Source organism: Oncorhynchus tshawytscha, linkage group LG09, assembly GCF_018296145.1.
Source record: "Oncorhynchus tshawytscha isolate Ot180627B linkage group LG09, Otsh_v2.0, whole genome shotgun sequence".
Taxonomy (NCBI): Eukaryota; Metazoa; Chordata; class Actinopteri; order Salmoniformes; family Salmonidae; genus Oncorhynchus; species Oncorhynchus tshawytscha.
The window spans coordinates 29,972,246-29,989,006 of NC_056437.1; the positions used below are offsets into that span (position 1 = coordinate 29,972,246).

General features: G+C 42.7%; 1 protein-coding gene and 1 pseudogene across 1 annotated transcript; both read left to right on the forward strand.

Moving 5' to 3' along the window:
* The first annotated feature begins 274 nt into the window (after positions 1-274).
* LOC112257760 (ribonucleoside-diphosphate reductase large subunit) lies at positions 275-12,315 on the forward strand. Its single transcript, XM_024431587.2, has 18 exons — positions 275-505; positions 2,220-2,308; positions 2,409-2,586; positions 5,797-5,957; positions 6,051-6,090; positions 6,285-6,447; positions 7,650-7,791; positions 8,046-8,129; positions 8,348-8,509; positions 8,649-8,728; positions 8,813-9,014; positions 9,839-9,988; positions 10,107-10,328; positions 10,462-10,538; positions 10,681-10,816; positions 10,950-11,045; positions 11,212-11,400; positions 11,656-12,315. Exons 1-18 carry the CDS (start codon positions 487-489, stop codon positions 11,842-11,844), a joined length of 2,379 nt encoding a protein of 792 aa, XP_024287355.1. The 5' UTR covers positions 275-486; the 3' UTR covers positions 11,845-12,315.
* On the forward strand, positions 7,825-7,946 carry LOC112259500 (annotated as a pseudogene).
* Positions 12,316-16,761: the final 4,446 nt, after the last annotated feature.

A 16,761-nucleotide genomic window follows, 5' to 3' on the forward strand; every position in this document is an offset into this window, starting at 1 on the left:
CTGCAGACTGTCACGTGTTCTACTTATATCAGTACACTCGTAACAATGTAAAGCATTACCAAACTTATTTTTGATCAAATAAACATCACGTAGAAAATAAGCCATTCATTTTTTGTTGTTGAACAAATTCGAAACTCTCATTGACCTCCATACAACAGCTCCTTGCTTTGTGGACGAAAAAAATATCACTTGCTGGAGGGAGACAGATTTTCCGCCGAGTTGGGCCTCTCCAAAGATGTTTATAACCAACCATTGTTCTGTGGCTTCGTTCTTCCTCCTTCCTCTGATTGGCTACAAATGTTGTGCCAAAGGAGTTTGTGGCGGGTTATTTCAGTTATTCGCGCTTTATCCTCCTCATTTGAAGTCAGCGGCGGTTGCTAGCGTAAAATATTGTATTATTGTACCGCTACATTCTAAGCTATATACAGTATTAGTGTTATTCTTATATTTCGCACTTTCTCTGGCAAGAAAACAACCCTTGTCAACATGCATGTGATAAAGCGAGGTAGGTCCTTTATGGTAGGAATGATAGCAAGTTACTGTACTTGTCTGTGTCTTGATCTCATGCTTCTTCGTACAAGCAAGCTTTAGTATTTTACTGTAGTTAGTATATACTTTCAAATTAACCACGTTGAATGACTTCGCCTAGTTTGGTTGCTAGCTACTGTCAGCTAGTTGGCTAATCTAGCTTTCTGCGTAGCTATAATGCTAACCTAGTAATCTAGTTAGCTATAATATAACACATGTAATGTTGTTGGCTAACAGTAGTTAACACATGTCAGTATTAATTGAAAATATTTTTTGAAGACCACGTAGCTAATTTAGTTGCTTAGGTAACTTCACCCACCAATTCAGAAATCGAACTGAACGCGTTAACTAGATCAAGACAGGAATGCTCAGTCTTTGTCAAACTTGGCGCCTAATTGTTAAAAATGTTGGTTAGCTAACCTCTACATAGGTAATTTGATTGGAAGTGATTTATTATCCCATCAATTAAGTAGTCATATATACAGTAGCTAACTAACATTTTCAAGTATTTCAATTTTGTTACTTTTCCCCAAAACAGCTTTCTGGTTTACAAAACAGGACGTTAGCTGGCTGAACAAACATAAACGCAACATGTAAAGTGTTATAATATAAGGTTCCAGAAAATTTACATATGCTCAAAAAAATGTGTTTCTCTCAAATTTTGTGCACAAATTTGTTACCATCCCTGTTAATTTTTCAGAAGTGTGCAATTGGCATGCTGACTGCAGGAATGTCCACCAGAGTTGTTGCCAGAGAATTGAATGTTCACTTCTCTACCATAAGCCACCTTCAATGTCGTTTTTAAAGGATTTGGCAGTACGTCCAACTGGCCTCACAACCGCAGACAATGTGTATGGCGTGTGGGTGAGTGGTTTGCTGGTGTCAACGTTGGTAACAAGGTGCCCCATGGTGGGGTTATGGTATGGGCAGGCATAAGCTACTGACGACAAACACAATTGCATTTTATCAATGGCAATTTGAATGCACAGAGGCACCGTGACGAGATCCTGAGGCCCATTGTCGTGCCATTCATCGGGCACCATCACCATGTTTCAGCATGATGATGCACAGACCCATGTCGCAAGGATTTGTACACAATCCTTGGAAGATGTAAGTGACTGTTCTTCCATGGCCTCCATACTCACCAGACATGTCACCTATTGAGCACGTTTGGATGCTCAGGATCGATGCGTACGGCAGAGTGTTCCAGTTCCCGCCAATGTCCAGCAACTTCGCACAGCCATTGAAGAGAAGTGGAACAACATTCCACAGATCACAATCAACAGCCCGGTCCACTCTATGCGAAGGCGATATCGCGCTGCGTGAGGCAAATGGTGGTCACACCAGAAACCGACTGGTTTTCTGATCCATGCCCCTACTTTATTTTTTATTTTTAGGTATTTAACCTACAAATGCATATTTGTATTCCCAGTCATGTGAAAGCCATAGATTAAGGCCTAATGAAGTTATTTCAATTGACTGATTTTCCTTATGAACAGTATCCCAGTAAAATCTTTGAAATTGTTGCATGTTGTGTTTTTATATTTTTATTCTGCATAGATACCAGTCACGAGTTTTAAAGCTTTGGGGAAATGTGACTGACATTCACTTCAATGTTCTTTTTCCATGGCACACATTCATGTTATTGAAGTGATTTCTGACTAACACTTCAGTCTTTACATAATTTTCAGATGGGCGCCAAGAGCGTGTCATGTTTGACAAGATCACCTCCCGCATCCAGAAGCTGTGCTATGGACTCAACTCTGACTTTGTCGATCCAGTAAGTTGACATTTTTTGTTCAATGTATTTCTATTGTTTGTCAATTGTAGCATTTTCTGTGTGCACCATAACCCTATACTCTGCCTGTTAAACTTTTCAGACCCAGATCACCATGAAGGTCATCCAAGGTCTGTACAATGGGGTCACCACAGTGGAGCTGGACACGCTGGCTGCAGAGATCGCTGCCACACTCACCACCAAACACCCAGACTATGCCATCCTGGCTGCCCGCATCGCAGTCTCCAACCTGCACAAGGAGACCAAGAAGGTTTTCAGCGGTAAGTCTCTCTCGCACTTGCTCTCTCTCAAACTGTAATTCTTCTGACCTTTGTTCTAAAAGTTATGCGTACTGCTCAGTTATCAGGCTCGGTCAAAGTAGCATATTTTAAGCCACCACATTCACTGGCTCAGATATCCAACTTGCCAGTGAGCTGACAATCTCACTTTGGTTTTTGAAAAACATGGTGTGTAAAAGTAATGTCTAAGCCATGGGCGTGCCCTGGGTGTATCTCTGCTTATTTCATGGAAGAGGGGGGGAAAAAGCTCTGACCAGGTACACATTTTTTGTTCACAAATGGACTTTTATTTTTGTCAGGAGGTAAGCAGAGGGGAATATGGTATATAACAGACCCATGCTTGGAAAGTATGTTTAATAATATGCTCATTTAGATATTGACTCAAATTCCCTGCACCATATTGATCAACAATCCTGCCTACCGGCGCAATTGAAATGGAATTGTATTTCATTTCTGGCTTCCCACTGACTGTTTTTGTGAAACCCAATACAATTGAAACCAATGCTAGTGTATGTACAGTGCATTCGGAAAGTATTCAGACCCCTTGACTTTTTCAACAACAAAAAAAAATGTTACAGCCTTGAATTAATTATTTTTCCCCCTTATCGATATACAAACAATACCCTATAATGACAAAGTGAAAGCAGGTTTTTGGAATTTTTTGCTAAATAAAATAAACTTAAATACCTTATGTGAATAAGGTTTGCTACAGTATGAGACTCAATTGATCTCAGGTGCATCCTGTTTCCATTGATCACCCTTGATGTTTCTCCAACCTGTGGTAAATTCAATTGAATTGACATGATTTGGAAAGGCATACACTTGTCTATATAAGGTCCCGCAGTTGACAGTGCATGTCAGAGCAAAAACCAAGCCATGAGGTCGAAGGGATTGTCTGTAGAGCTCCAAGACATGATTGTGTTGAGGCACATATCTGGGGAAGGGTACCAAAATATTTCTGTCCCGTTGAAGGTTCCTAAAAACACATTGGCCACATTCTTAAATGGAAGAAGTTTGGAACCACCAAGACTCTTGCTAGAGCTGGCCGCCTGGCCAAACTGATCAATCGGGGGTGAAGGGCATTGGTCAGGGAGGTTGCCAAGAACCCGATGGTCACTCTGACAAAGCTCCAGAGTTCCTCTGTGGAGATGGATGAACCTTCCAGAAGGACAACCATCTCTGCAGCACTCCACCAATCAGGCCTTTATGGTAGTGGCCAGAATAAAGCAACTCTTCAGTCAAAGGCTCGTGACAGGCCGCTTGGAGTTTGTCAAAAGGCATGTAAATGACTCTCAGACCATGAGAAACCAAGATTGAACTCTTTTTCATGAATGCTAAGTGTCACCTCTGGAGGAACCCTGCTACCATCCCTAAGGTGAAGCGTGGTGGTGGCAGCATCATGCTGTGGGGATGTTTTTCAGCGACAGTGACTGGGAGACTAGTCAGGATCGAAGGAAAAATGAGCGGTACAAAGAGATGCTTGATGAAAACCTGTTCCAGAGCACTCAGGACCTCAGACTGGGGCAAAGGTTCACCTTCCAATAGGAGAACCACCCTAAGCACATAGCCAAGACAATGCAGGAGTGGCTTTGGGACAAGTCTCTGAATGTCCTTGAATGGCCCAGCAAGTTCCCGGACTTGAACCTGTTTGAATATCTCTGGAAAGATATGAAAATAACTGTGCAGCGACACTCCCCATCCAACCTGACAGAGCTTGAGAGGATCTGCAGAGAAGAATGGGAGAAACTCCCCAAATACAGGTGTGTCAAGCTTGTAGCGTCGGAAATTATTTCATACATTTTAGAATAAGGCTAATGTAACAAAATTTGGAAAACGCAAAGGGGTCTGAATACTTTCCGACTGCACTGTAAATACACCTGCGTTGCTAGAAGCACCTAAGAGTCCCAATGGCTGAAGTCAGGCCTAGTGCTCAAGTTCTGGTCCAAGTGCTCAAGTCTGAGTTTAACAAAGTATACCACATTAATATTTAACAACTTTTTATGTTCTTTAAACATTTGGTGTTTTGGTTAGGCCTACTGCTGTTTTAGTTTTTGTTTGCTAGCTCGATGATCATCTGTTGCTAGATTTGCACCTGTATTGATTTGGCAGAAATCTGTCCTACAACAACTAGTGGCGGGATGATTTTTCATGTGAGCATTTCCTTCTGTTGCACAATGGTCATATTTGCCTGAAATATGCAATAGCATATGAAAAAATTCATGTTCTCACACACATATATTTAAATGATTTATATATATTTTTTACCTTTTTTATTTAACTAGGCAAGTCAGTTAAGAACAAATTCTTATTTTCAATGATGGCATAGGAACAGTGGGTTAACTGCCTTGTTGAGGGGCAGAACGACAGATTTGTACCTTGTCAGCTCGGGGATTTGAACTTGCAACCTTCCGGTTACTAGTCCAACGCTCTAACCACTAGGCTACCCTGCCGCCCCAATATAATGTTCAATAGTTATGTCAAATTTGTACAGGTGTTTTGACGGGCAAATGTTCTCTAGACTGAATTGGCTATTTCTCCTGTCAGATTGATCAGAGTATTATTTGCAATAATTGTAACAGGCGCTTGGCTACTTTTTTTTGTGATGGCCCACAAATATTTATATTTTTTTAATGTTTATTCCAGAGTGTGAACTAAAGGGAGACATGGGAAAGTGGGAGCGTAGAGAGACATTACACATTCAAAGACAGCCTACTTTTCAATACTTATGGGAAGAGACTTTTACTTTTAAACTCAAGAAACAAACAGCTTCATGAAATGTAAAACAATAGTATTAACTAGGCAATGCTAAATAGTAGGCTGGTGGTTACAGGGACGTGAGTTGCTTGCGTAATGTCTAGCCTACGGTTGGTGGCGGAGTGGAGCCTGTCTGCCCACACTCATTGCTTGTGTCACCGAAGTTCACCTTCTGATATGGGCTGCGTGTGCCGGTGTGGCGCATCAGTCCTATTACTAGCTAGAGAACAACCCTCGCTGCTCTGCGTACCCAGTGCTGCTAATATTCTGCTTATCATAGTAGCCTTTCCAGTGCAAATGCAAGTCCGATTTACCAATGGTAGTCAAAAGTCATGAAACTCGAGTCAGTCCTGGGCTTGCGTACTACAGCACTGCAAACTAGTGTATCCGAAAAATCTATTTTTAACCATCTTATTTTCTTCGTCAATGCTGTTGCAGATGTGGTGGAGGATCTATACAACTATGTCAACCCGCTAAACAAACGGCACTCTCCCATGGTCGCCAAGGAAACACTCGACATTGTCCTAGAAAACAAGGACCGCCTCAACTCGGCCATTATCTTTGACCGGGACTTCTCCTATAACTTCTTTGGATTCAAGGTAATTTTTACAGTACATGGTTTATGAGCAATAGCAATTTAAGTCAATTCTGCAATTGTAGGAGAGTAAACAAATTTGTATTTTTCTACATAGACACTTGAGCGGTCCTATTTGCTGAAAATTGATGGGAAAGGTGAGTTGGCTCATAGATACATTCCCTCCCTGTCAGAATTGACTTCTTTTCATGACATGAACATATGCTACGTTGGATTAGGGCTCATCACCAGTGACACTTGGTCAAACAGACACATTATCGGAGCAACTTGTGGAAATATGTGGTTCAGATGAGCTCCAGCCGTCATGCTGATCTGTCCTGTTATTGTGTAGTTGCTGAGCGACCACAGCACATGCTCATGAGGGTGGCAGTTGGGATTCATAAGACTGACATTGATGCTGCCATCGAGACTTACAACCTGCTGTCAGAGAAGTGGTTCACCCACGCTTCCCCCACACTCTTCAATGCTGGCACCAACCGCCCACAGCTGTCTAGGTAAGCGCTTACTAACAGCCATCCTACTATAAGCCCTTCCTCAGTGTAATGGCTATGATTACTGAATTATAAACTCAGGGGAAAAAATAACCTTCCCTTTTTCAGGACCCTGTCTTTCAAAGATAATTTGTAAAAATCCAAGTAACTTCACAGATCTTCATTGTAAAGGGTTTAAACACTGTTTCCACATGCTTGTTCAATGAACCATAAACAATTAATGAACATGCACCTGTGGAACGGTCGTTAAGACACTAACAGCTTACAGACGGTAGGCATTAAGGTCACCGTTTTTTTTTTAAACTTAGGACACTAAAGAGGCCTTTGTACTGACTCTGAAAAACACCAAAAGAAAGATGCCCAGGGTCCCTGCTCATCTGCGTGAACATGCCTTAGGCATGCTGCAAGAAGGCATGAGGACTGCAGATGTGGCCAGGGCAATAAATTGCAATGTCCGTACTGTGAGACGCCTAACACAGCGCTACAGGGAGACAGGACGGACCCTGGTTCTCGCAGTGGTAGACCACGTGGAACAACATCGGTACATCTGAACATCACACCTGCGGGACAGGTACAGCATGGCAACAACTGCCCAAGTTACACCAGGAACTCACAATCCCTCCATCAGTGCTCAGACTGTGCATAATTTCCTGCAAGACCGGAATGTCAGTGTTCTGCCATGGCCAGCAAAGAAAGAGCCCGGATCTCAATCCCATTGAGCATGTCTGGGACCTGTTGGATCAGGGGGTGAGGGCTAGGGCCATCCCCCTCAGAAATGTCAGGGAACTTGCAGGTGTCTTGGTGGAATAGTGGGGTAAAATCTCACAGCAAGAACGGGCAAATCCAGTGCAGTCAATGAGGAGGAGATGCACTGCAGTGCTTAATGCAGCTGGTGGCAACACCAGATACTGACTGTTTGATTTTTGACCTCCCCCCTCCCTCTGTTCAGGGAAACATGTATGTGACTAACAGAAATTGAATAATGTCTGTGGAACTTGTTCAGTTTGTCACAGTTGTTGAATCTTGTTATGTTCATTCAAATATTTACGCATGTTAAGTTAGCTGAAAGTAAACGAAGTTGACAGTGAGAGGGCGTTTCTTCTTTTTTTTTGCTGAGTTTAGAAACTATAGACATTGACCGTTCCAGGTGCAAACCAGAAAAGTGCTTGATGGGTTTTATATGGGTTGTCCTTGTTGATTTTCAGCTGTTTCCTGCTGGCCATGAAGGACGACAGCATCGAGGGCATCTACGACACCCTGAAGCAGTGTGCCCTAATCTCAAAATCAGCAGGGGGCATCGGAGTGGCAGTCAGCTGCATCAGAGCCACGGGCAGCTACATCGCTGGGGTGAGGATCACACGGTCGCGTCTTATAAATAAGACTGGCCCTTGAGGCGTTGCAGTCTGACTGTAAGTGTCGAGCCTGTGTCATGAGGGGCAGAGAGTGATGGCTATGTCTACTCCAACAAACCAGAACAGTGGACGATTGATTGCTCCGACATGGTGGGGGAAGGCGTTTTATAAATAACCAGAAATGCCTTTTCATTGTAACGCTTGGCAAGTCTCTCATTAACTAAGGCTTTTTACATGTTTCTTTTTCAGACAAATGGCAATTCCAATGGGCTTGTTCCCATGCTCCGAGTGTACAACAACACAGCACGCTACGTGGACCAGGGAGGCAACAAGGTGAGAAAGAAATTAGATTTGCTAGAGGTTGTGTTATTGACTCTGGCCACAGGATGACCTCACAGATGTGCATTAGCCTTCTGTGCAAAGATAACCCATCCTCTACACCCAAGGCTGATGGCTCTGAGAACTTTCATACTGTCTTTCAGACTCTGTGGCCTGTGTTTACTGTACATTCATCAGACAGTTAACGCCCTCTCTCATTCCCCTCTCCTCAGAGACCTGGTGCGTTTGCCATGTACCTGGAGCCATGGCACTTTGATGTGTTTGACTTCTTGGACCTGAAGAAGAACACGGGGAAGGAAGAGCAGAGGGCCAGAGATCTGTTCTACGCCATGTGGATCCCTGACCTCTTTATGAAGAGAGTGGAGAGCAACCAGGTATGCAGCAACATCCGTGTACAAACTGAATTGTTCAAACGGGATATGGAATTTAGTGATAAAGAAAGGAATATGGAATGGTTTTATTTCTTTCTGATATCTTCAAGATATCAGTACTCATGGTGTATTGTACCCACAGGACTGGTCCCTGATGTGCCCCAGTGACTGCCCTGGACTGGATGAGTGCTGGGGGGAGGAGTTTGAGAATCTCTATACCAGGTAAGACTGGTATAGAGATACATACCAGATACATACCAGTCTCAGCTTTGTGTGCAGTGTCTCACTGGTCCTGTCTTACCCCAGGTATGAGCAAGAGGGTCGTGTGAAGCGGGTGGTAAAGGCCCAACAGGTGTGGCACGCCATCATTGAGTCCCAGACTGAGACGGGCACCCCCTACATGCTCTACAAGGACGCCTGCAACAGGAAAAGTAACCATCAGAACCTGGGAACCATCAAGTCCAGTAACCTCTGTACCGAGATTGTAGAGTACACCAGCCATGATGAGGTGAGGGAAACAGATTACCTAAACTTATGGAACTACTGAGGCTGTGTCTGAAATGGCACAATATTTATTTTCTCCCAGACAATTGGCAGGTGTCAATTTTATTCATCGGCTTTTTTAAATGATTATTATCCTCAAAAGCTGGCTATTAACGGCTAATGGAAACCTTTAAAAGCTGGAATCCTTCAGTGAATGTAATGTCATGTAAAGGCACAAGGTGATGTATATGATAGAGGGTGCGTGTTGTGTATTTTTGGGGGGCGGCATGTTTGCCTACTTGCCAAAAATATGTGGGGAGAAACTCCCCAAATATAGGTGTGCCAAGCTTGTAGCGTCATACCCAAGAAGACTTGAGGCTGTAATCACTGCCAAAGGTGCTTCAACAAAGTACTGAGTAAAGGGTCTGACTACTTATGTAAATGTCATATTTTTATAATTTTGCGAACATTTCTAAAAACCTGCTTTTGTTTTGTCATTATTGGGTATTGTGTGTAGGTTGAGAAATATTTAATCCAATTTAGAATAAAGCAGTAACATAACAAAATGTCAAGGTCAGAATACTTTCCGAATGCACTGTAGATTTTATGTAATTGATTTTGCTCTAGTACACCGAAGAAAATTATGCGAGTACTCAGTCAAAAATTAAAATGCCCATCCCTACTATCTATCACCCAAGGCTGCTTTCTGAGAATATCCATACTTAATCCCAAAACATTTTGAATGACGTCCTTCGATTTCTATATTGTTGAAAAAAAATGTTGATCACACAAAACAGCTGTTTTTAAAGTGTGATGCTAATCTATCTGGCTCCTGTTTCCCAATCTCAGGTGGCAGTGTGTAACCTGGCGTCAATCGCCCTCAACATGTACGTCACCCCAGAGAAAACATTTGACTTCAACAAGCTAGCCTATGTCACCAAGGTCATCGTTAGGAACCTTAACAAGATCATCGAGATCAACTACTACCCTGTGATCGAGGTACGGTCTATAATTAAATGTAGTGGTACTAATAATGATCAGCAAGACAGATGATTCTACAAGTTATGTCTTCATGTTGACCTGTAACTGATTTCCCATGCCGGTTCTTTCTAACTAGGCTGAGAACTCCAACAAGCGCCACAGGCCCATTGGTATTGGTGTCCAGGGTCTGGCTGATGCCTTCATTCTGATGCGTTTCCCCTTTGAGAGTGCTGAGGCCCAGAAGCTCAACACTCAGATATTTGAGACCATCTACTACGCTTCTCTGGAGTCCAGCTGTGAGCTGGCTGCTGAGCTTGGTGCCTACCAAACCTACCCAGGCTCCCCTGTCAGCAAAGGAGTGAGTACCACCACACTAAAACCTAACTGGGATGTTAGATAGTGTGTGTAGGATTTCTGGTTTTGGCTAACTTGTTAATTTCAGGCCTTTCTGGTTGGTGTCTTGGGCTTAAACTGTTATCATTTTTCCTTAGATCCTTCAGTATGACATGTGGGACAAAACCCCAACTGACCTGTGGGACTGGAAACTTCTCAAGGAAAAGATTGCCAAGTAAGTTGTCAACCTTGTCCTCCATTTTACCAATGCAACTACAGTTAGTCTCAACACATACATTACCAACCAAGCCCTCCATGTGGACTTATATGTCCTAGCCTTTGTCTCATCACCACTTCACTTACCCCCCCTTCTCCAGGCATGGTGTCAGGAACAGTTTGCTGCTGGCCCCTATGCCCACCGCCTCCACAGCCCAGATCCTGGGCAACAATGAGTCCATCGAGCCCTACACCAGTAACATTTACACCCGCAGAGTCCTCTCTGGGGAGTTCCAGGTCAGTATCACTCTCTGGGGGTTCCACAGACACTTAGACCTCTGCTGACATACACAGCATACTCAAACACTTTAAGGATTTGAGTAGGGGGGTGTGTGTGAGCGCTAATGTTTTGGTTTTGTGTCACCTGCAGATTGTGAACCCCCACCTGTTGAAGGACCTAACAGAGCGAGGGCTGTGGAACGAGGAGATGAAAAACCAGCTGATTGGTCAGAACGGATCCATCCAGGTGAGAACCCAGACCCATCACATTACAGCTCTAATCAATGAAGAGCAATTGGAGTGCAATTATGCCCTATTGACTGTATGTTATGTCATGTGTGACTTTTTGTTAGATGTGAAGTGTTATCCTTTTCCGTAGACATTGTTCTAATTACATTGTTACTTGTCTTTAGGGCATTGCTGAGATCCCAGATGACCTGAAGGAGCTGTATAAGACTGTGTGGGAGATCTCCCAGAAGACTATTCTGAAGATGGCTGCTGACCGCGGTGCCTTCATAGACCAGAGCCAGTCCCTCAACATCCACATCGCTGAGCCCAACTACGGCAAGCTCACCAGCATGCACTTCTACGGCTGGAAGCAGGTGAGTCTGCTTGACTATTGAAATCTATAGAACACTACATGGTCCCAGCCCAGGGCTATCCTCAACCCTGGGCTAAAATGGCTGCTCGAGGCGTTGCAGTCCGACTAAGTGTCGAGCCTGTGTCATGAGTGACAGGCCGACATCTACGCCGAGGACCTTGGACAGCTGGCACTTGGGGTGATTGATAGCACTTTTAAGGGGGGGGGGGTCAAAGCAGTGCTAAATATAAACCGAACGCTGCTGTTCTTTTCTCAGGGTCTGAAGACAGGCATGTACTACCTGAGGACCAAGCCTGCAGCCAACCCCATCCAGTTCACCTTGAACAAGGAGAAGCTGAAAGAGTCTCTGTCGGTTAAGAACGAGGAGGAGATCAAGGAGCTCAACAGAGCCGCTATGGTGTGTTCCCTGGAGAACCGTGACGACTGCCTGATGTGTGGCTCTTAGACCGGCCCATAACTCCTTCTCCTATCCTCACTTTTAGTTAATTAACTATTGCGGTGGACCACTGAACTCCTCAATATCATTGAACCCCACTCTGATTGTCTTTAGGCCAGTTAATGGCATAGTTATCTGCCCTGATCTCAGATCATAGGCTCACGCTTGGGGTTTATAGATCAGGCTATAATGGTTGTTTTGTGGGCATGCTACTGTAGCCTAAGTAGTGCTGTACATGGTGCGCTTTTGTCTGCCTTATCACAGATTATTAACTGTAGGCAGTTTTCTATTTATCGCTCTTGGGGACACTGTCTGCTTGATTTGTATAGAATTCGGTGTTTAAAAAAAAAAAAATGAAAGTGTGAACTCCATTGTTAGTATGTAAATCTAAGGATTTCATCATTTGAATTTCATTCAAGAAGTTAACTTCAATGGTGTATTATTTGTATTGGGTGCTTTGTAATTAAGTTTTGACATTCATGCAATGTCCTGTGGTACTTATGGTAAGGTATACAGTACATCAGTGACCATTTTAGCATGTAAATGTTGGTGGGGCAAAAAAAGCTACATAACACTAAACTATACATTTAATTGAACTATAACGGTGCTCACAAACTGTTAGGGCCTATATAAAGCTTCCCTAACAGCAGTCCCAACATCTTACCACTGCTTCACCTAGCTATCAGCAGAGCCTTGTTTGGCAGCGAAACAGTTCATTCAGGCACATTTACTGACCTTTAAAAAATATATATATATATTTTTTTTTTATAAACATAGCTGACTTGCTTAAACAAATGTGGGTTCTACTGACAATTGAGATGTACAAACTATGGCATAAGGGGACAACGAGCGGATAAGAGGCAATCCATAATTCCGATTAAGACAATGAACAAGCTAGGATGGACGTAGTCAATCTATTTGCTCAGCACTTTTGCAATTTTCAGCGACAGAACTCAAAACATGGGCCCTTAGTGTTCTCCCTGTGCACCAAGTCAACCGTAGGATAAATAAAGGGGACATATAAGTAGACCATGAAAGCTCTTACAATATTTGATTACATTACTCTAAAACAGGCTATAGGCTACATGTGCATCACCAAGTCTGAACTGTAGCCTATGTTATGAGGTGAAAAGGGACCAAATTATTAGGGTGAGAAACATGGGCTACTAACAGCTTATTACACAACATACTGTAGCTAAGTAATACTATCTCCCTGACATTACATTTATGCAGCGGTATACATTTTTGGACTCACCTTATTGTACTGTGCTCACTTGAACAGGAAAGTGGCGTGGCTGTCCTTCGTGGGAAAATTGTGTCAAACTGTGTCATAAGTCTGGCATTCTCTGGATTTTTGGTGCTTTCAAAACAACTGGGAACTCGGAATAAAACAAGGTTGAATCATGACGTTAGTGATCTTCAGATCTGAGATTTTACAGTTCCGAGTTTCCAGTTTTGAAAGCGGCAGAAGTCATGATGGAATGACAGCATGGCCAATGTTGAATGTTTATCCTTGAATGTTTATTAAGATTGGAAAAGAGACCCATAAACCCAGACTTGCACCACACATACACTCCACTGAATAGCATGTTAGTGATTGCTCTGCAATGCTTGCAGTTAGCCAATGATTCCTTCCAAACCACTCATTGTTGAATTTGCAATTTCTAACTTGTGTAATGTTTATGGCCGATGAGCACTGATACGTTTTAGCAATAATTTCTCTTCAAATGACAAGGATTGAAAAGGATTTGCCAGTAGATTGTCGACTTGATTCAAGATGACTGCTAGCTTGCTAGTTAAGATTTTGAAAGTATGATGTTGACATGATCAGTCCAATCAAACCTACTGTAGATATGTAATTTTATCTGTGGCCAATGACCTTGAGCCTTCTTGGATGGGCACTTCTAATGTAACTTTATGGTAGCACCCAAGGGGCTTGCTTGAATATTCGAGCTCTCCCTGTAGATTTTGCAGTGACGTAGTGTCCCCATGAGTGACAGAACACTGAGCCAATCACGGCGCAACTAGAGAACATTACCAACCCCTACGCTCTGTATTTTCCTCTGGCTGCCCCACCACCACAGAAAGCACAGCGGTAGGCTGAAACACCTGCATTTTGTAGCTGCCTTACTCAAGAAAGCAAAAAAGAGACCATGTTTGTATGCAGCTTTATTAACTCAATATTTTGTATTTATTTATTGCAAACTGATATGTGACATGTATTAATGCCAAAATAACATGCAAAACAGGTAACATGAAAATAAAATGAATTTTAATTATTATTTATAACTTTAGCTAAACCGGTAGGGCTCTGCCCTGAATGACGGGTCGCAACTGCAGTAGTTTAACAATACCAGTACATGGGCACAAGGTACTTGATAGGCATTGCATTAGGAAGATAGGGCTTCTTTCACTCTGGATCTTCTAATCCTAAATCCAGAAGTGCTATAGTGAGTGTTGGGCCCGATCCGAAATGGACACCTATGCACTTGTGGAGATCTGAGAATGTTATTGATATTAGAAATGTCGTGGAAAAGTTCTTACACCGAGATACTCAAAGTCAAACGTAAATGAATAATTATCAGCGTGCTGGAGAGGTTCCAACCAACTCAATGCACCATAGTACACGTCTGTCAGAAGCTCTTCCTGGGTAGACCCAGCAGTTGTCTTCTATACGGCTATAAACAGACAAGTTATATTTGCGTGTGATGGGTTTGGATTTGAAATATTATTAATCATTAGTTATGTTAGATACATGAGCAGTGCCATAGGGTTCACACCAGAAGTTAATGTGCAATTAAGCTTGGAATGTGCTGAGTGCAGGGGGAAAAGTCACATGTGGCAGCACTGATAAAGGGAGAGACCTGTGGATGAGTGAGGAAGGGGGTAGAGGTCAGGTCGCTGTAAGGGAGAAGGAACAGTTTATTGCCTGTATAACCATTTCCTGCCTAGTAATAAAGATGTAATGTTTAAAGAGGAAGATACCACTCAAATTGGGGTATATGTCTTTGTTCAGCTGTTCGATCCTTTGGGGTGAATAAACTTGGTTTAAGCTTTCATAGTGTCTGTAGAGTTCTTACTCTGATATTTAGAGCCTAACACATGATTTAGCATAATGAATTCATCATTACTGTTTTGTTTCATTCATGCGACCAACCAATACTGTTTCATAACGTGAGTTTGTTCTCAAAACAAGGTCTGGGCATACTGCCAAATTGCAGCTACTGATAAGAGGATTTGTTCAGTCAACCACTTGCATGAACACAGATATTGGTTTATAGAACAGCACTTAAATAGAACACAGAAATGAGTTATAAGAAGAGCACAAATTTCCATGACAGAAATATGGCAAAACTTCCACTTAGAATATCAGAGGGCAAGTTGGAGCTATTACTATATTGCTTACACTCGTCAAATCCTCTGATCTTCACAAGTGGTAAGGGATCCATTTGGGATTGGGCATTCATTTCTATGACAAACCCCTAACAAAGGTATTCAAATAACTTTATCAAGCACATGTATTTTTTTTATTTTTAAATGCAGTTTAAAGTGCTTAGCAAAAGTAAAAAATGAAACCATTTCTAGACAAATATTAAATTAAGAAAAAATATACAACTGGACCTTAGAGACCAATGCAGCAATAAAGATAAACATGGATTAAGTAGATAATAGCTGAAACAACAAAGCACCCTAGGTAAAAGCCCAGAATTGTGTGAGACATTCTACAAGTGAGACTCAACATAATGTACAGATGGCGGCATCTCCTAGAAATGTATTGTAAGATGTCCTATTGGTTGGAAGTTAGGTATACATCCGCATATGAAGGCCTACAATCATTCAATACATAGTAGTGCAAGTGCTGATCAAATCTAGGGAGGGTCTAGATGTTTAGCTAGAGCTCCGTGATGGGAACAGGGGGATGATATCAGCCCGTCCCTGATGCTACATCAGCCTACTGTGCCACTGGGAGCTAAAGGCCAGGTGGGTTTTTTTCCACAGTGGAGGAACTCCGGTGTGGTGTGAAGCCTGGGAACAGGAGGGAATGTGATGCTCCAGGTGATGAATTAATGAGCTGCTGCGGCAACCTCTGGGGAGAGGAAGGTGTTCTGCAAGCTGAGACCTGCGCAAGGCAACATAAAGATACAAACAGACTAACACAGCCTGATGAGGGGGCAAGGGGGACTGAGGAAAGATTAATCATCTTTACCAACAAGGAAGAGACTGTCAGAGCTGTATACAGTGCATTCGGAAAATTTTCAGACCCCTTGACCTTTTCCACATTTTGTTTCATTCCAGCCTTATTCTAAAATTGTTTAAATCATTTCCCCCTCAAACTACACACAATACCTCATATTTACAAAGCAAAAACTGTTTTTTAGAAATGAACTGAAATATCACATTTACATAAGTATTCCGACCCTTTACTCAGTACTCAGCACCTTTGGCAGCGATTACAGCCTCGAGTCTTCTTGGATATGACATTACAAGCTTGGCACACCTGTATTTGGGGAGTTTCTCCCATTCTTCTCTCCAGATCCTCTCAAGCTCTGTTAGGTTGTTAGGGGAGCAGTGCTGCACAGCTATGTTCATGTCTCCCCAGAGATGTTTGATCGGGTTCAAGTCTGGGCTTTGTCTGGGACACTCAAGGACATTCAGCGACTTGTCCTGAAGCCACTCCTGGTGTTGTCTTAGCTGTGTGCTTAAGGTCATTGTCCTGTTGGAAGGTGAACCTTTGCCCCAGTCTGAGGTCCTGAGCGGTCTGGAGCAGGTTTTCATCAAGGATCTCTCTGTACTTTGCTCCATTCATCTTTCCCTCGATCCTGACTTACTTACTGACTTTATTGTCCTCATGGGGAAATTTTGTTGCAGTGTCATGTACACATTTAAAGTAGCATTTAAATACAAAACAAAAATGACAATACAACT